General features: G+C 29.5%; 1 protein-coding gene across 1 annotated transcript; it reads left to right on the top strand.

Annotated features, from left to right (window-relative positions):
- Positions 1-249: 249 nt before the first annotated feature.
- On the top strand, positions 250-2873 carry LOC108813840 (TOM1-like protein 3). The gene is made up of 10 exons (XM_018586512.2): positions 250-439; positions 599-745; positions 830-908; positions 991-1089; positions 1173-1286; positions 1365-1519; positions 1599-1680; positions 1750-1835; positions 1911-2102; positions 2174-2873. Exons 2-10 carry the CDS (start codon positions 636-638, stop codon positions 2724-2726), a joined length of 1470 nt encoding a protein of 489 aa, XP_018442014.1. The 5' UTR covers positions 250-439; positions 599-635; the 3' UTR covers positions 2727-2873.
- Positions 2874-19888: the final 17015 nt, after the last annotated feature.

Below are 19888 nucleotides of genomic sequence, written 5' to 3'. Positions count from 1 at the left end.
AAATATCTTGGTTAGGATTCTTGGTTCATGGAAGAAAAGTCAACATCGAAAATGAATTTTAGAATTTATGAATTTATCTTGGTGTATTAGTTGCTAATGATCATTACTTTCGACCTAAACTTTAAGACTCAAACTTTAATATATTCTACAAATTAATGGAAAGAATAATCGAAGATTCTTTATTTTCTGTCACCGCCTGTTACTTTAACGTATTAAGACAAAAGCCAAAACACAAAGAAGAAAAATTGCATCTAGCAAAAATAATAATAAAACAAAGACAAAGTCGCAGTTTGATGTATGGACGGCTAAGGTTGACGATGACCTGATACCCATCACACTAAAACTCCGATCGTCTTCTCTATCTAATACAATTTTTTTCAGATTCTTCTCCAAGAATTGTTTTCATCCTAGAGATCATCATTACAATCTCCACAGACAGGTAAAATCTCGCGATTAGATTAACTTTCTCCTGAAGGTTTCACTTGATCTGGTCTAATTACTAGTGAATTGTGATGTGAATATCACAGTGTTTGATCTTCTTGAACTGGCTTGTTCTGTCTTAACGAAGTTATGTAATGATGTTTATGCCTGTGTTTAGGATCTGATTTTGAAAGAGGGATCTCGCTCTCTGCAAAATGGCGAATAACGGGGCGGCTTGTGCTGAGAGGGCTACAAATGATATGCTGATTGGTCCTGATTGGGCTATCAACATTGAACTCTGTGACATTATCAACTTGGATCCCAGGTTTGATCTGTTCTTCTTACTCTGTGATATCTTCAACATCATCGCACTTTGAGTTACTACTTAACCTTGGATTTGTTTGTGTAGTCAAGCAAAAGAAGCAGTGAAGGTGCTCAAGAAACGGTTAGCAAGTAAAAACTCCAAAGTTCAGATTCTTGCTCTTTATGTAAGTCCCTCCTTTCTTCACTCACTGCCTTTGGTTTTGGTTTTGGTTCCGTTACTCATCTTCTAATTCGTGAATGGTTCAGGCATTGGAAACTCTTAGTAAGAACTGTGGAGAGAGCGTGTTCCAGCTTATCGTGGACCGTGGTATATTGCCTGATATGGTCAAAATAGTGAAGAAAAAGGTTTTTTACTTACTTTGCTTCACTTGCTTACCACATTTGAATTCTATTTTTATCAAAACTTGCTTTACCACTTACTTATGCAGCCAGACCTTAGTGTGAGGGAGAAGATACTTAGTTTATTAGATACATGGCAAGAAGCTTTTGGTGGAAGCGGTGGTAGATTCCCTCAGTACTACAATGCTTATAATGAACTCAGGGTATATACCTTTGACCCCTTTTTATCTGTATGCAATTCTATTTTCAAAAGTTTTGATTACATGTTTTGAAAAATTTAGTCTGCTGGAGTTGAGTTCCCACCTCGAACCGAGAGCAGTGTCCCCTTCTTTACTCCACCTCAGACTCAGCCCATTATTGCTCAAGCCGTTACTGCATCAGATGAAGATGCTGCTATTCAGGCCTCTTTGCAAAGTGATGACGCTTCTGCACTCAGGTACTCTCTCTCTTGTTTCCTAGACATTATTAACATCCATATCTTCTGCGTCTCTCAAGCATGTTTGTTTTTTTACTAGTGTGGAAGAGATTCAAAGTGCTCAGGGATCAGTTGATATATTGACAGACATGCTTGGGGCTCTTGATCCAAGCCATCCTGAGGTAGGAGGGTCTTTCCACTTGTTTAGCTTCTCTGTTTCTCTGTTGTTAAAACATTCACTGTTGTGACAGGGTTTAAAGGAAGAACTTATAGTTGATTTGGTTGAGCAATGCCGTACTTATCAAAGACGTGTGATGACTCTCGTCAACACTACATCGTAAGGCTTCCTTCGTTTTTCTTCCTCACCCCTACTGTTTCTTGTTGATGGTGAGACTCCTTTCATTTTTTGCAGAGATGAGGAGCTTCTGTGTCAAGGATTAGCATTAAACGACAACCTGCAGCGTGTTCTTCAGCAACATGATGATAAGGCGAAAGGAAACTCTGTTCCTCCTGCAACAGCTCCCGCTCCTATACCGCTTGTTAGCATCAACCATGACGATGATGATGATGAGTCAGATGATGATTTTGCTCAGCTATCTCACAGGTAAAAAAATGCCCCCATCATTTCATTTGAACCACTAAGACTCATCCGAGAGTTCGTTCATGTCTCTGCAGGTCGAAAAGAGAGAGTGCACGAGTGAGTTTCAACCCTGTTCTTCCTCCACCGCCACCTACAATGAGGCCAGTACATGTTGAATCTAATGCTATGGACTTCCTCAGTGGTGATGTCTACAAACCTCAAGGAACCTCAGAGAGTGTAAAGCCTTCTCATTCATCAGACCTCGACTCTTCTGCTCCTATTTTCGATGAGCCAATTCCTAGAAGCAAATCCCCTGAGCAACCTTTGTTCAGTAAACCAGTATATGACCAAACTGAGAAACTGCCTCGTGCTCCATGGGATACTGAAGGAACCAGGGTTGTTCCACCACCAATGTCTGTTAGAACCAAGCATAATAATAATGTTCCTCAAAACTCAAGCAGTGGCTCTGATTCCTCTTACGATGATCTCTTGGGGCAATCCAGGAATCTCTCTCTGAATCCAACCGCCTCTACTGCTACACCACCACCAAAGAAAGATGATAAACCAGAGGATATCCTTTTCAAAGACTTGGTTGACTTTGCAAAAAACAGGAAATCATCTTCTTCTTCTTCCTCCAAACCCATTTGAGGCAGAGCTTCCTGTTGTTGGCTTTAGTAATAAATACTCTTTTACCATTCTTTTCTCCTTCACTTCTTCATTTGTGTTCTTTTGATTGATGGACATATAAGGGTTGAACACTCTGTTTCTTTTTCTATCAAATAAAAAGTTATAAATCTTTTCCTGTATAGAAAGAAATCTTACATACAAGCTTCTCTTTGAAATCATAGATCACTACCTCAACCAAGCATGAAGGAAAACATTAATATCACAAGAATGTTCAAAACCTTTGGCCTCATAATTTGGAAGAAAAGAGGCGTTACTGTTATGTTATGTGGGTAAGTAGCCTGTGAGTTCTCTGAACCGACAAAACACTGAAGAGAAGATTCTCAAAGCTGTCTATAGCATGCTCTTCCGTCAATGCCCTTGACCTCACATCATCTTTGCCTCTCCTTTACCACAACCAAACCAATTATTACCATCAATGTAATAAAGAGCCGAAACTAACATAGAAGAGTAAATCAGAAACTAACATAGAAGAATAAATCATTACACTCACGGAACCATCCTTTAGACTCAGCGACCCCAATAACTCTGAGCTTTACTGCGAAGTCCAGCTTCTTCACTAGTCTCTCCTCCACTGAAGAAACTGGACCTAGGAGAAGGGAAGAGAATAAGAGAAGATTTTTAACAGTTTACTAGATTTTGATCCGCGCTTTGCGCTTAAGAAGCGCGGATATTTTTTTGGTTGATTGTTAAGCCAAAATCAGAATTTTGATCAGTATTCTATTATAACCATTTCAGTCTGGTAAAATGTTTTCATCGAGTTTTCATATCCAAATCATAAAGGTTTCATATTCGAATTAGAATGATTCGAATCGAGAGATCCAGTTAGTAAAAGAATGATCTAATGAAACGAAATTACTAACCAAATTCGAAAAAATATAATTTTGCTTTTTGCTATATAATTTTTTGATAAATAAATATATATGTCAACTGCATAAGATTTATTGTTTTGTACATTTAATTTGAAAAATAATACCATCATTTTTTAAAAATAAGAAAAAAAATTAATATTATTTGTAAGTATATTATAAAGTTAAACCTTTTAAAAATTTGTTTGTTGTACATAATTATTTTTTGCTTTTGTAAAAAATTAGTCTCATACAAATGTTATAAATCTTTTAAAAGGAGTCTGTTACAAATATTTTATTTTTAGGTATATATATTATTTTAATAATGTTCTATCTTATTGTATAAATTAGTAATTTAAATTGGATATAATGTTAATTGGGCATTTAAAATTCTAATCTAACAATTTTAAAAAGGAAATTTAAAGGCCCAAAGCCCAGATACGTAATTCTAATCTGGCTATCACAAATGTATAATAATATTTCATATCTGATTTCGAAATTGAAAATATTTACATATAATTTTATCCTTTTATCTATTATATAATCTTAATCAATCCTTTTAAAATAAAATTATTATATTGAGCTAAATATGATTAAATAAAATTAAATTGTTAAATATTTATATTTTATTTTTGTAAGTATTTATTTTCAAAATATAATATGTAGGTGACACATATTAACATTAGCAAACTATATAATAAATGTATATAAATTAACATGTATTTCATTAAAGCTAATAATACAAAATCTTTTAATCATCATATTTTCATTTTATATATATATATATATATATATATAATTCTTTTAACAATTCTATTGAAAATATTATAACAATATCTTAATTTTCAAAAAGTTTATGTAAATATTTCAACTAATTTCGTAATTAGCAATGAATTATTATTTTGCATCAATTTATATTCAGTTATCATTTATAAAATGAAAAAAAAAAAAAAAATTATCTTTTATCTATTTTATAATTATAATAACTCTTATTAAATGAAATTATTATATTGAACTAAATATGATAACATTATATTAAATTGATAAATTTGTAAAAACAATTTCATAGATATAAATATTTAACTAAAAATATAATACGATGACATAACAACTTAACATTCGCAAACTATATAATACATGTATAAAAATTGACAAATCTTATACTTTTGTATATATAATAATATATTATCTGAAATTAATAAACGTAAAAATATTACTAATAGGAAATTTGGTTTTGAAGGTCGGCGGGTCAAAACTGAATATAAATTTAATAGAAAATAATTTTTAATATGTTGTTTAATGCATATATTAATTTTTAATAAATATATGCAAATAAAAATATGATAAATATATAATAAGAAACGAAAAATACATATGACTGTTTTAAATAATTGATCAATTACAACATGTAAACTATAAAATTATTATATTTAAAATAGTTATATAAACACAAACACCTACGCGATTGTGTGGATCAAGATCTAGTTCTAATTTAAACAGAATGTCCAGCCACCATCACAAGGTTTTTCAAATGATCAAATATGTAAATATCATTATTAAGTCGTGTATAGTTTCATTATGCTTCCAAAGTATCATATGCTTTTTTTCCTATTTATGAAAATAAGATGAAAAAGGAAAAAATGTTGCACATGTATGTAGTCACAAATAATTGTGAAAAAAATAAGATTACTTGTTTTCATGGAAGTCTAATATATTTAATATAACATCTATCGGGTAAAATTTATATTATCAAAAAATAAAAATACAATGAATAAAATAAAAAATATTTCGGATATTGAGTATGATTTCGGATAAAATTTAACCGAACCGAATGTTACCGATTTTTTCGGGTTATATATGATTACTTTCATCAAAAATCCGAATCGACCCGGAACCGTCAGAACCGAACCGAAACCAAACCGTAAGTCTTCCAAGTACCTATTGGATATAATTTCTAAATAACCGAAATACCGGACCCGATCGGTTCCTACCCGGAACCGAACCGAATACCCAAAATCCCAGGCCTAATTAGCGTCTTCCACAGAATAAATATTATATACAAATAATCTTACATATTATCATTTATTTACATTTTTACATATTATAAAATTATATATATTGAATAATTGAATTCAGTAAGTATAATGAATATAATTAAACTGGCACTGAGTTATAAATTACAACAATTATTGTTCATTTTCTACAATTATTTATGGTAAAATAAATAAATAGAAATCACTTTTTCTGTCTTATGTGATATATAATTAAATTTAAATGATATTAACATATATATATATATATATATATATAATATAGTACTATATAACATAATGAATGATGTTTCATACTCATATAATTTTATAATTGTTTGTATTTTTTATAACAAAAATTTAACGATTGGTAAAAAATTCGTTTTTAAAATTCAGTGCAAATTTTGAAATTAAATACTCCCTCTGTTTTTATTTGTAAGTAGTTTTAGTTAAAAGTGTGAATATTAAGAAAACTTTTAATTTTGAATAAAATTGCATTTAATACATAAATTCAGCCAATAATAAATATGTATAAATTATTTGATTGGTCACACAACATGTAATAAATGTAAAAGGTGCTTTGAATTATGAAAACATCTTACATTGTGAAACAAACATTTTTTGCTAAAACTACTTACATATAAAAACAGAGGGAGTATTAGATTTTCAATATTTTAAATTGGAATTTTGAAATTTAAATATTTATGTATTTTTATGATACATAGTTTAATTTAAACGATATTAAAATAGATATTTAATTTAATATTAATATGAATACCTATTAAATTAGACTTTATACTCATATGGTTTTATGATAATGTTTATCTTGTTAAAAAAATTAATATCATTGATCACAAAAATTTTAATATGAGATTTTTACAGTTTTATTAATTTATAGTCCTTTAAAAAATTTAAAATATAATATATATAGAAAAATCTTATTTTATTATATGATTAACATGATTGTTTAAGTTATCAAATTTAAGAAAAAAATGAATATTTTTATCACTAATAATTAATTCTATGATTAGTTTAATAAAAATATAATATATGTTAAAATGAACCAATCTAATTTTCAAAGGATTTCTAATAATGACACGTGTCATAGTTCAAAAGTTTTAATGTTTTTCAAATAATGTATAAGGAATTGGACCGCAAATTTAAATCTATTTTTTTTTAATGTCATTAGCTTTTTTGTATGTTCGAGTACAAATTTTTGCACATAGCTAGTCTCAAATAATATACTACATTCTACTTTTTATATAAAGTTGATACTTGTTACAACCAAATATAAATTAAAAGCTCAATATGGAATGAATTTGAGGTTGATATAATAGTAATACGTAAACGAAACATATTTTTTCTAATGTATTGTATTATATTTCGGAATAGTTCTTAAAAAGTTTGACACCTCGACATACAAAGAAGTTCCATTCATATTTCAATCTACTACTGAGTACATTCTAATTTAAAAGGACAAAATCATTTTAATTAGTCCACATTATTAAATAAACAGTGTATAAAACTGATATGTACATGAAAATATATATACATGTATCTTATATAAAATTTATAACATTAACAAATATATTATCACTTCTGAATTCATTTTTACATCGATCTTAACCTGTTCAATCCAAACTGTTCCTGGAAAAAAAATGAAACACCATGCACGATGATCAATATATATACATATGATCTAAATAGATTGAAAACGCGAAACAAGACTTAAGTTGTGAATATATTAAGATAAATATATGCTGTAATTACCAGCACAATGGAAATCTCTTTGAGAATAGGTGTCAACAATGAGCTTAATGTATCAATGTCTTCTCTAAGGGTATCATAGCTGTCGTCTCTTCCACCGATCGCGTCCATAAACGTTCTCTTAGATATATATATATACTAGGTGATTTTCCCGTGCTCATGCACGGGTATAAATATTTATAAAATAAATATACTATAATAATTAATTGTTATTCACTTTTAATTTAAAATTAATTTATAATTTGTATGCATAAGTTATATTAATAATATTATTTTACTTTAATTAGACATATGATTTTAGATATGTTATATCTAATCGATTTTATTGTTTTTACAGTCGATTTAGTTATCATTTGGGTATATTAGATTGCATCTATTTTTCTGAATTAAATTATAATATTTTATATTGAATATATTAAAATTATGACTATTTTCTTATTTACATTTACGTTGATTGTTGTCTTGGATGTAAATATATTTGAGGAAGATTATGTATAACTTAAGATATATTGTTCTTATAATGAAATAAAAAAATAAACTAAAATGTCTTATTCCAAATTACACAATTAATATTTTAGAAATCATATTATATAAATAAGATATAATTTATAAAAAAAAACATTTTTGCTGTAGTTTAAAGATATTATAGTCAAATAAATATGTGAAAAATAAATAAAATTTCAATAATACTAATTAATTATAAACTATTTTGTGTCAAACACATATTAGTTTGGGTTACTTAAATTATTTTATGTAATCATCTAAGCAAATCGTTATGTATATAATAATTATATCTTTTACTCTAAAAATATATTTTTGTATTGTTTAAAATTATGTTTTAAAAGAAATAATATTTCTTTTTCTAATATCAAAATTATCTGTGTGAATTTTGTTTTATGAAATCACATTATATACATATATATATTTTTATTTAAGAAAATAGAGATATAAAGAAATATTTTATTACTTCAAAAATATATTTTATGTTATTGAAAAATATTTTTAAATGGAATATTTCTATTTTGTGAACTTTCCTCTTTTAATGAAATCATATTATATACACAAATATTTTCGTTTTTGAATTTTTTCTTTAATTTTATGTTTTTTTCCTTTTATTATATATATTATTTGGAAAATTTTAAAAAGAAACTAAATAAAAATTCAATAATAGTATTTAAATGTAATATTTTAAATTCATTAAGAGCATCTCCAACCCATTGCTATTTTCACCTCTATAATAGCATTTAGAGGTGAAATTGCTCCAACCCACCTCTATTTCTTCCTCTATAATAGAGATCTAGAGGAAGAAATAGCATTCCTCTATTTTTTTACTCTATATTTTAGAGATTGCTATTTTAGGGGAATACATTGGAGCATATCTCACCTCTATTATAGAGTTCCTCTATTTTAGAGGTGAAAATAGCAAAATACATTGGAGATGGTCTAAGGATATCAATGTAATCAACCATCGTGAGAATTAACGTGAGCGCGACACATAGGAAACTGACTTCTCAAATAATATTATAGAGATATATATATATATATATATATATTAATGAAAGATAGACTTATTTGGTTAATTACTAATATTTTCATATTTTAATTTTAAAAATACACTAACATAGATTTAGTGCAATATTTATTGTTATTTATGTATTATATTTATATATTATGTATTATTCTAATTTTTATTATTCAAATATAATTTATTTTATCCTGTTTTCTCATTATAAAATGTAATCAGACGGTAAAATTGTGACTTGATTCGATATTAAAATCCAGCATTTTAAATTAATTGTAATTTTAAAAATCATTAAAAAATCATATCTTTCTAATTTATGTCTAAATAATTTTTTTGTCATATTTTATATCATTTTTTCTATTTTCATATCATTTTAAATTTTAACAATGATATAAAATTGTATCAAAATAATTTATAGTTATACTTATATATAGGTATTTAGTTTAAAATTATATTAAAATTCAAAATTCGGTTGGTTCCGCTCGACCATTGATCCATCTATAATGAATGTAGTAAGCTGTTTGATCTGCACTTGATCCACTTGATCTGCATGATCTGCACTTGATCCGCATGATCTGCTTGATCTGCACTGCTTGAACTGGTTTTACCATTCGAAACCTATATCGCCTCTGAATTTAAATAAACAAGTTGGTTATATCTTTTGTAGTATAAAGGGACAAAATTAAAAAAAAAAACTTAAAGGCATCCTACTTTAAAATTTATATATATATATATATATATATACTTTAAAATTTATATATATATATATATATATATATATATATATATATATATATATATATATATATAGTCTCTACTATACTATAACTGTTTTGGGTCAGAAGCGGAGACAAGTAAACTTCATCAGCAATGACCAATCACGATCCATATAAAACTCATCATTTGTGTCGGGTATGGCATGAAAACAGCAATGACCAATCGCTTAGATTCCTTGGAACATAATGATTGTGACCCACTTTTGACCTCTACTTTTTGGTTTACGGCTCTAATCTATAGGATTATCTGAACCCATAATATTAATCAATGTTCTAAAAATTTGGTAGGCGGTGATTATGCGTTTTATAGATGATTATTATTTATGTGGGCGTCTAGGCCGATGTTTTGGACGCCTAGACCATTTTTAAATAAATCTCTTTGAAAAAAATCGTTTCGTTCATATCCGATTTGCCGAATAAGCGGGCGCCTAGGCGCCGCGTAGACAGATTTTTAGAACACTGATATTAATTGTAGTCATGTTGTCGAAAAAATTTAAATGTATTCGTGCACCCACGTATATGAATGTAATTCGCTATTTTAAATTTTAACTAACTCAAGCCGATCCAATAAGTTTGACTTCAGATGGGTAACTCATGAATGATTGAATTCTTACATGATTAGTTGTATTTCAACAAACAAACTGTATAATTATACAAAACGAATTTTTTTTGGCCAGTTAACCATTTTACAAATTTTATTGTCAACTATCAATTTACAAATTTACTTATGTAAAAATAAGAAGACTTTAGCTTGTTTAGAACTTATATTCTCAACAAAATAAATTTTCAAACGTAAAGGATATTAATCAGAAATAAAATAAATTAGTAAAATCACGTTTGTTATCTCAAAATTCTATGTAAATCATCACCTTTGTGTATTTAATATAATAACTCTTCATATAGGTGGTTTTACTTCATATATATATATATATATATAATATATATATATATATATATAATAACAATTTCACCATTTAGCAATTTTACCAGTGAATCAATTTTAATATTAAATTTTAAAATAGAAAAGCACTCTATACCAGAGCTTCAGAAAATAATAACGAAAGTAACCAACAATCTAGTCTATTAATTTAGGGTTCAATTTTTATCTACTATCAATAAGTCATAGTAAGACCATTTAAAAATTATGTAATATGACATATTTGATTATGAGGAACTTGCGAAATATGACTCAAAATTTGATTTTAAATACAAACGTATATTCAAACTTCAACCAAATGCAAAACTAACTTTAAAACGTTGTGAAATTACAGCAAGTCTCTTATGACCAACCAAAAAACCAGAATTCACTTTTACGAATATAGCCTAAAAAGTCTTCTGAGGTTCTGTAATTCTTCTAGAAGATTTCCAAGAAGTCTTCTCGTGTAGTAGATCTTAAAAATAATTTATAAATTTATGAAAAAAAAATTTCTAAGGGAAAAATTGAAATCATGTAATTATAAACATTTGTAAATGGTATAAATTAAGATATAGTAAAATTAAATTGTTTTCAACATAGATGAGTGAACGTAGTGAATCATAGTTTCCAATGGTTTAGGTTTGGTAACATATGTTGTAGTATTGTATGTTTTCTTAAGGTTAGATTTTGGAAGCTTAACATTTTATTTGAAAAATTAAATTTTGACCTACATGTGTTTAGTTCTATGTGTATTAAACACTTTTTAAGTTGAATTTAAATTTAATGAAGTGTTTAGTTAGTTAATTAAGATGAAGGTTTATATTTAGGGTCTAGACGGTTTCCAGGAAGTCCTCTGATGAATAGTATTTACAGGCTAGACGACTTAAAAAAAGTCTTCTAATGAATAATATTTACGGTATAAAAGACTTCCATTAAAGTCTTCTTTTTGAGCAACTGAGAATTTTATAGATTAAGAAAAATAGTTCGGACCCATGAGCAACTGAAGGGCCTGCTTAGCTAAGACATCAGTTTCTTCGTTCTGGGAACGGGAGATGAACTGGAAGAAGATAGAACCAAATTGAGAGGAGAGACCAAAGATGTCTTGCAGGACACCATAGATTTCCTTTATCTGGCTTTTTGTGTTAATTGCTCTGATGAGCGTTAAGCAATCTGAGAAGACTGTTGTTGTGCGGATTCCTCTTTGGAGCAGCATCTTGATTCCATGTCGGAGAGCGAGCGATTCGGTCATAAGAGGGGAGGAGACTAAGTCGAAGGTCCGGGAGCCTGATTGTGCTAGTGTGGGAAGATCCTTGTTGAGACTCCATGCAACTCCTGCATGCTGTGAGATTGCATCCCAAGCGGCGTCAACGAAGCACGGGTTTTCACAATCGATGATCGGGCGTCGAGGCGGGGCTCTCAAGCGTGGAAGTTGGGTACTGATCTCCGTTTTCCCTGTCTTCCATTAAAGTCTTCTGAATCGAAAATATTTGACTTAAATGGAATTTTTTGTCTCCATATATAATGAAAAATTTATGCATTCACTCTCTTTCTCTCAAATGGCTACAACAAAAATGTAATTTTTTTCACTCTAAAACTCTCTAACCTCTATCTAATCTCTTTGAATTTGAAAACACTTAACTTTATATCATTTTATCATTTTTGTCTCATGTTTTTCTCAATAATTTATCTTGTTGTTGCAGGTTTTTAATCACATGGTTCTCATATTCCACTGCTTTAAAAGTAGATCTATAAATTTTAGATATATATTTTGTGTGTTTTATAAAAGTAGATTTATCTAATATTCTACTCATTTTCTCTTTTTAAGTCATTTGAACATTTTTGGATATGCTGATTTTTCAGATCTGAATTTGGATATGAAGATTTTTCAGATCTGGATCAGACTTTGGATGACTTTTGGGAAGACTTCCCGGAAGTCTTCTGGTGGAGTCTTCTCCCATGTCTTTTCTTTCATAACAGATATGAGCACTTGGGTAAGTTTTTATGTCTGATTTCTTCATTTGGTAACTTCTTGTTACATAAAGCTCTTACATTTTTCTCAAACTAAAACTCTCCAATTCCTCTCTAATCTCTTTGAACTTGAAAACATCAAATTTTATATGAATTTTTCATCTTTTTGTCACATGTCTTTCTCACTAATCTATCTTTTTGCAGGTTTTTAATAAGATGGTTCTCATCTTCCCCTTGAGTATATATATTTTTGTATTTTCTATAAAAGTATATCTATCTAATCTTCTACTCATTTTCTCTGGTTTGAAGCCATTTGAACGTTTTTGGATATTCAGGTTTTTCAGATCTAGATGAGATTTTGGAAGACTTTTGGGAAGTCTTCTAACGGAGCTTTCTCTCAAGTTTGTCTTTGTGGAGGAACGTTATATAATAGTTTTTTTGTGGTCTGTTTTGTGATTTGTATGTGTATTATTTTAGCTGTGATTTTTTTTTGTAAAATTGAAGAAATATTAATGAAAAAAATGGGTAAATATGTTAATTATCCACAATATTATCTTGCAAAAAAATTACTTGACATTATTGAAGTTATTGATACAATTTCAATAGCAAAACACAATAACACAAAATAGTCAAATTTATTACAATTGAGAGAAAATACTTCACAAGAAAACTTAGTCAAATTCACAAAAAATCAAACATTACATAGTTCATAGATAGAACACTTCCACTAGAAATATTCTGGGAAGTCTTCTGGATGACTTTTGGGATGTCTTCTCGAAAGCTTAAATTTAAAACGGGAAATTGAAATATAAGCGGAAAATTTAAGCAAAAATTAAATTTAAGCAAAAAATTCAAAATTTTAAGTGAAAATTTAAATTTCAAATTTCATGAAAGTTAAAAAGTATATCTTATGATGAAAGAAGACACATTAAACCATATGACTTGATATTCTTAAGTTATTTAATACTTTTCAAAATTAAAGAAAAAAACATATCTTAAAGTTAATTAATTTTAAAGAAAAACTAACGTCGAATACTTCCATAGAAGTCTTCTCGAATTAGCTAGAAATTTTAATAAACATCAATGTTGGTAAAATTTTAATTAACAAGTAATTGTTAAAAAGTATTTATAGTTTTACAGAAAATGAAAGTATATTAAACATTAACGTAGAAGACTTCCAAGAAAGTCTTTTACCAGACTTATAGAAGCTCGTCCATTTAGGTCATTTTTGCAATTGAAAATTTACAAAAGAAGACTCCGAGAGAAGTCTACTCTACAACAAACTTCTTTGGAATTCTTCCTTTGTAAATATTGGCTTACTTTTGTTAATAAAAATCTCGAGATGAAACCTTTTGGGATGCTAAGGAAACATGTCTGGGCTATAGGGGCTGCACTACAAGAAAACACGCAGATACTGAGGGATTTTTTCCTCAGTATGTCGTCGGAATAACCGTATTCCGACGACATACCGAAGAAAAAGGTCCTCGAAAAAAACTCTTCGAAATTTCATTTTCCCTCGAAATTTCTTCGAAATTTTCTGACGGAATTTCGAGGAACAGTAATTCCGAGGAAACTGTGAGGACGAGGGTTCGTCACAAAAGTCCTCAAAATTTTTCTAGGGACGTGGTCGTCGAAATATTCTGAGGGAACCCTTTCCTCGGAATTTTCAAAAAAAAAATATTAATTTTTTAATGAAATTCGAAAATATAAAATATAAAATAAAAATTGAAATTGAAAATATATTAGATAATATTATTCAAAATTGTACAAATTAAAATATATTAAAAATTAGTTTTAATAAATAAAAATTTTAAAAATCCAAAAATAGTTTTTAATCACAAAAATATAAATATATAAAAAATAGTTTAATAATTACTATCTATAGTTTTAGTATACATGATTTATACATATATATATATATATATATTTATATTTATAAAAAATTACAAATCGTTGATAAATATAGAAAAAGGTTTTTAAATATTTTTAAAATTTATAAAAAACGTATTATTATTACTGTAAACTTTAAAAAACGTTTTAATATATATAAAAATAGTTTAATAATTACAAAAATAATTTAAATATATAAAAAGAGTTTAAATATATAAAAAATAGTTTAGTAATTACAAAAACGTTTTAAAAAATCATATACACATTTTTAAATATCAAAAAACGTTTTAAAAAAATCAAAAAAACGTTTTAAAACATGAAAAACGTTTTGAATTTTAACCAAAACACAAAATAAATCGAAAAAAAATAAAACAACAATTTCATAACTACAAAAAAAGTTTTAATATATATAAAATACTTTAATAATTACAAAAATAGTTTTAATATATAAAAATAGTTTAATAAGTACAAAAATAGTTTTAATATATAAAAAATAGGTTTAGAAAATCAAAAAAATAGTTTTAAAAAATCAAAAAACGTTTTAAAAATTCAAAAACGTTTTAGAAATCATATACACATTTTTAAAAATAAAAAAAAACGTTTTAAAAAATCGAAAAACTTTCTAAAAATCATATACACATTTTTAAAAATCAAAAAAACGTTTTAAAAAATCAAAAAAATGTTTTAAAACATGAAAAACGTTTTGAATTTTACCCAAAACACAAAAGAACTAAAAAAAATATTTAACAACAATCCAAACTTGAAAATCCTAAGCTATCTATTCAATCCTAGAATTTCCTTCCTAACAACCTAAATTTCGAGATCTAACATCCAAAGAATCGATCTATGAAGAGAGGAAGAGAAGAGAGATGAACTTACATGATAGGAAGAGAGGAGAGGAAGAGAGGGGATTTGCCGCGCAGAGGAAGAGAGGAGAGGAAAGAGGCCGCGCAAGAGAGGAGAGGAAGAGAGGAGAGGCAAAGAGAAATGGAGAAGAGAAGAACGTAAAACCTAATTTATGAGACGTCCGACGGACACTGTCCGTCGGAATTTCCTCACAAAATTTAATAAGGTTCCTCGAAATTTTCTCGAAATCTTCTAATCTGATTTTCGCGAAACGTTTGGCGGCTAGGGTTGCCGGGTTAATGAAAAATATTCCGAGGAAACAGGGTTTGGGGTTTTGAAAACATCGATTTTTTTCCTCTATGTCATTTCTTATACAAATGTAATTCATACTAATGAGGTTTCTTTGTATAGATGATCATAAACAATGAAATAACACAATTACAAAAATAACTGTAAGTATTCCCTTTAACGTTTATTAAAATGTATAAGTGTTTCTCTTATGTTGTGTCGTTTCCGTTCAATCCGCAAAACATTATTTTCGGTTTAAAACCCTAAAGTTTGACTTCATAATCTGCCTAAGACACTTAATGAAGGTTATATACGTGTTATTCAATCCGCAAAACGTTGTTTTCGGTTTTAAACCCCTTATTCCTCGAAATTCCCTCGGAATATTGTGAGGGAATTTCGAGGAAATACCGAAAATCATTTGTTTCGTCGAAATTTCTTCGAAATATTTCGAGGGTATTTCGACGAACAAGGGGTTTTAAATCAAACCCCTCAACTGTGAAGGGACATTCCGAGGAAATTTCGAAGAAACCCTATTGTCCCTCGGTATTCCCTCGAAAAATACCGAGGAAATGTGTCTTCCTCGCAATTTCCTCAAAATTTTTCGAGGAAATGTGTCTTCCTCGCAATTTCCTCGAAATTTTTCGAGGAAATACCGAGGAAACCACATTTCTTGGTTTCCTCGGTATTTCCTCGATTTTTCGTCAGAAAATTTCGAGGAACTCATTTTCCCTCGGTAATGTCCCTCAGAATACCGATGTTTTCTTGTAGTGCTGGAAGAAGCTGTTAAGGCTTAAGCCTCTCGCCAAGAATTTTATCAAAATTGATATCAGAGATGGCTGTACTGTGCGTTTCTGGACAGATGTGTGGCACCCCCGGGGCAGATTGATTGAGTTAACTGGTGAAATTGGAATGCAGAAACTCGGCGTCAGAAGAAGTGTGAGGATATGTGCTGTGTTTGTAGGTGGAGAATGGAGGCTCCGCAAATGTCGCGGCCATCGCATTCAAGAGATGACTCAAGATATCATGGGGTTCCCCCTCGCTCTAGATGGAACCGTAGCAGAGAGTACGTTCTGGAAGTGTGGGACAATGATTATAGCGACAAATTTGGGGCTGCTGAAATATGGTGCATGATACGTGAGCACAAAGTGGAGGTTCAATGCCACAAGTTAGTCTGGTTTCCTCAGGGTGTTCCACGCTATGGCTTCATTGCGTGGCTAGCTCTGAGGGACAGACTTGCAACGGGTCACAGAACATGTAAATGGGGGCAGCCGCAGGTCTTTGTCTACCGTGGAAAGCCGGATGAGACCCGTGATCACCTATTTTTGCATGTCTGTTTACTTTCACGTTGTGGCTCAGGGTACTGGGAAACCTTCTCGGCATAGATCCTGACCCGGATTGGAACACAACTATATCGTGCTTGCTGACAGGAAGCTATGATAAGCTTACTTTCACCTTACTGAGTCTGGTGTTACATGTCACTATATACTTTATTTGGCGGGAGCGTAATGATAAGAGGCACAATGGAACTGTGAAGTCGGTGGATCAGGTTGGGGTGCAGAATTACATCCCTGAAGTATTGATCGAAGCCACATCTCCAAAAGTGGATGTGTAGATGGTTCAGTGCCCATTGATTTTTTTTTTGTAGTTCTCTAGTAGCAGCAGTTTCTATTCGAACAATCTATTTGTACATATAATTCTTTTACAAAGTAATCAATATATTTAATATTTCATTAAAAATGTCTATAGTCTCAGACGACCAAGTGAGACCCTGCGTTTGGTATTTCTTATTAAAGTGTTGGTTGCAACATAAAGTGGCATCCATGAACAGAGTCGTGAGCTAAAACATTGGTTGTACATAATAAACGGTTGCGCTACATTATTTTTGAAGTGAGTTGCTTGTTTTTATTAATTTATTTTCCATGTACTCAAATCTGCAGTATGTTTGGAACCAACACAAGACAGATGAGAACTGTTAATCATAGTTCCTGTTTTGATAGAGATCTGGTCTGGCTCCTGGCATATGCAAGAAGTGCATTTGCACTAGGTCCAAAAAAATTGCAAAATTTTGGTTAGAATTTATAACACTTTTTCCAAAATCTGGGTCTTCTTACAAAACTGTTTGAACTGTAATAAAAGTTAACTTGCAAAGGATCCACAAAAACTATAAGCTGGATCTGATAGAGATGCAAACTAATTTTATTTCTGTTCAGCTGAAGCAATTGATTCGGAATTACCCAAGGAGGAACATTTAGGTAGTGCGAAGGATAACCATGAACTAAGAGTAAAGAATGCATTTGTGAATGTGTGGGTGTAAGTACAAGACCAATAACTTTGATTTAACTAGTCTGATGATAAAAGGGTGGAAGCCTTGAACCAAGAATACATGTTTTTGCCAACAGGAGGGTGTATAAAATCCAAGACCATCAATCTTGTTTGAACTCCTCAAAGAACTCAGCCGACAGAATGGCCACATAGATAAGTTACAGTTGGAACTTGTTTTTGACAGTATGGTTTAAGACCGGTTTTCGGTAAGTTTTCAGTTGAAGACGTTTGTTGGAATAACCGAATGTTGGACACTATAAATTAATGTATCTACATGTCAAAATCAGAGTTGGTTTGAATGAGAAATGCAGATCTAGAGTGGATTACTTTAAAAGTTTATAAAGTTTCAAATTTGGCTAATCGTAGAAGTTAGCAAATAACCACTTTAGAGAGTATGGATTTGAATTTGTGGTCTTAATTTGTTAATTGGACATTAGATCCATTAACTTATTATACTAAACTTGTGATAATCTTTTGTGTTAAATCTATTTTACACAAAAAAAAGCAAATCTATATTGAAGTCTATTAGTGTTTTCCAAATTGGTCAAAGATAATATCTTCATTTTAGTTACACAATAAAATCTTGGTCTAGTGGTGTTTGACTCACCTTTATTGTGATTAATGTGTATTAAAAATCTCCATAATGGACTTGTAGGTTTTAGTTTTGAAGAAACCACTAACTTGTGCTTTTCAGACTCTTTTCTATGAGTAATTATTGGGTTTATTCTCTAGGGTGAACCTAAGGCTCACTCTTTAGGGTGAACCTAAAGGTTCACCCACCAATGGGAGTTAGGTTCACCCACCAATGGGAGTTTACCATTTTGTATTCAATATCTTTTAAAAAGAGTTATTCTTGGGTTCACCCATAGGGTGAACCTAAAGGTTCATCAACCAATCATATTATTTCATTTTATATGCAGATTTTTTTTTTTAAAAGTAAACAAGATATTTAGCATTTATTTTTAAAAATAAAAAAATAAAACAAACAAAAATATAGTATTAGTTTGAAAAGATAAAAATAATATTATTAACACTGTTTACACTAAATCTTAAATCGTAAACTAAACCCTAAACACTAAACCCTAAACTCTTAGATAACTCCTAAACCTTTGGGTAAACCCTAAACTCTTAGATAAAACCTAAACTGTGAAATAAATCTTAAACTCATGTCCTAAACACTAAACACTAAATAATAAACATTTGGATAAATCTTAAACCCTTGGGTAAATCTAAAAATTTAGGATTTACTGTTTATGGTTTAGTAGTTAGGACTTGAGGTTAAGATTTATCCAAGAGTTAAGGGTTTATCCAAGGGTTTAAGGGTTACCTAAGAGTTTAGGGTTTAGTGTTTAGAGTTTAGTTTGTGATTAGGGCTTAGTGCAGACGGGGTTAGTAATATTAATTTTCTTTTTTTTCGAACTATTTTTTTTTTTTTTTTTTTTTTTTTTGTTTTTAAAATTAAATGCAAAATATTTTATTTCCTTTTAAAGAAAAATCTGCATACAAAATGAAACAATATGATTGGTTGGTAAACCTTTAAGTTCACCCTATGGGTGAACCCAAGTATTTCTCTTTTAAAAAGGAAACAAAACATTATCATATTTTTAAAATTAAAAGATAAAAATAAATAAAAAATAATATTAGTTGGAAACAAAAAAACTTTTAAAAAAAATTAATGCCATCGATAAAACACTAAACCCTAAACCCTAATCCCTTGGGTAAATCTTAAACCCTTGGATAAATCTTAAATTCTAAGGTTTATGATTTATCCAAGGGTTTAAGATTTACCTAGGGGTTTAGGGTATAGTATTTAGAGTTTAGGGTTTAGTGTTTTGCTGACGAACTACAATTACTTTAAAAAATGAAGAATTTAGAATTTGTCCAAGATTTTAGGGTTTACCCAATGGTTTAGGGTTTATAATTTAGGGTTTAAGGTTTAGCATTTTGTTGATG

This window comes from Raphanus sativus, chromosome 6 (genome assembly GCF_000801105.2).
Source record: "Raphanus sativus cultivar WK10039 chromosome 6, ASM80110v3, whole genome shotgun sequence".
NCBI lineage: Eukaryota > Viridiplantae > Streptophyta > Magnoliopsida > Brassicales > Brassicaceae > Raphanus > Raphanus sativus.
This window is presented reverse-complemented; position numbering and strand designations above follow the sequence as displayed.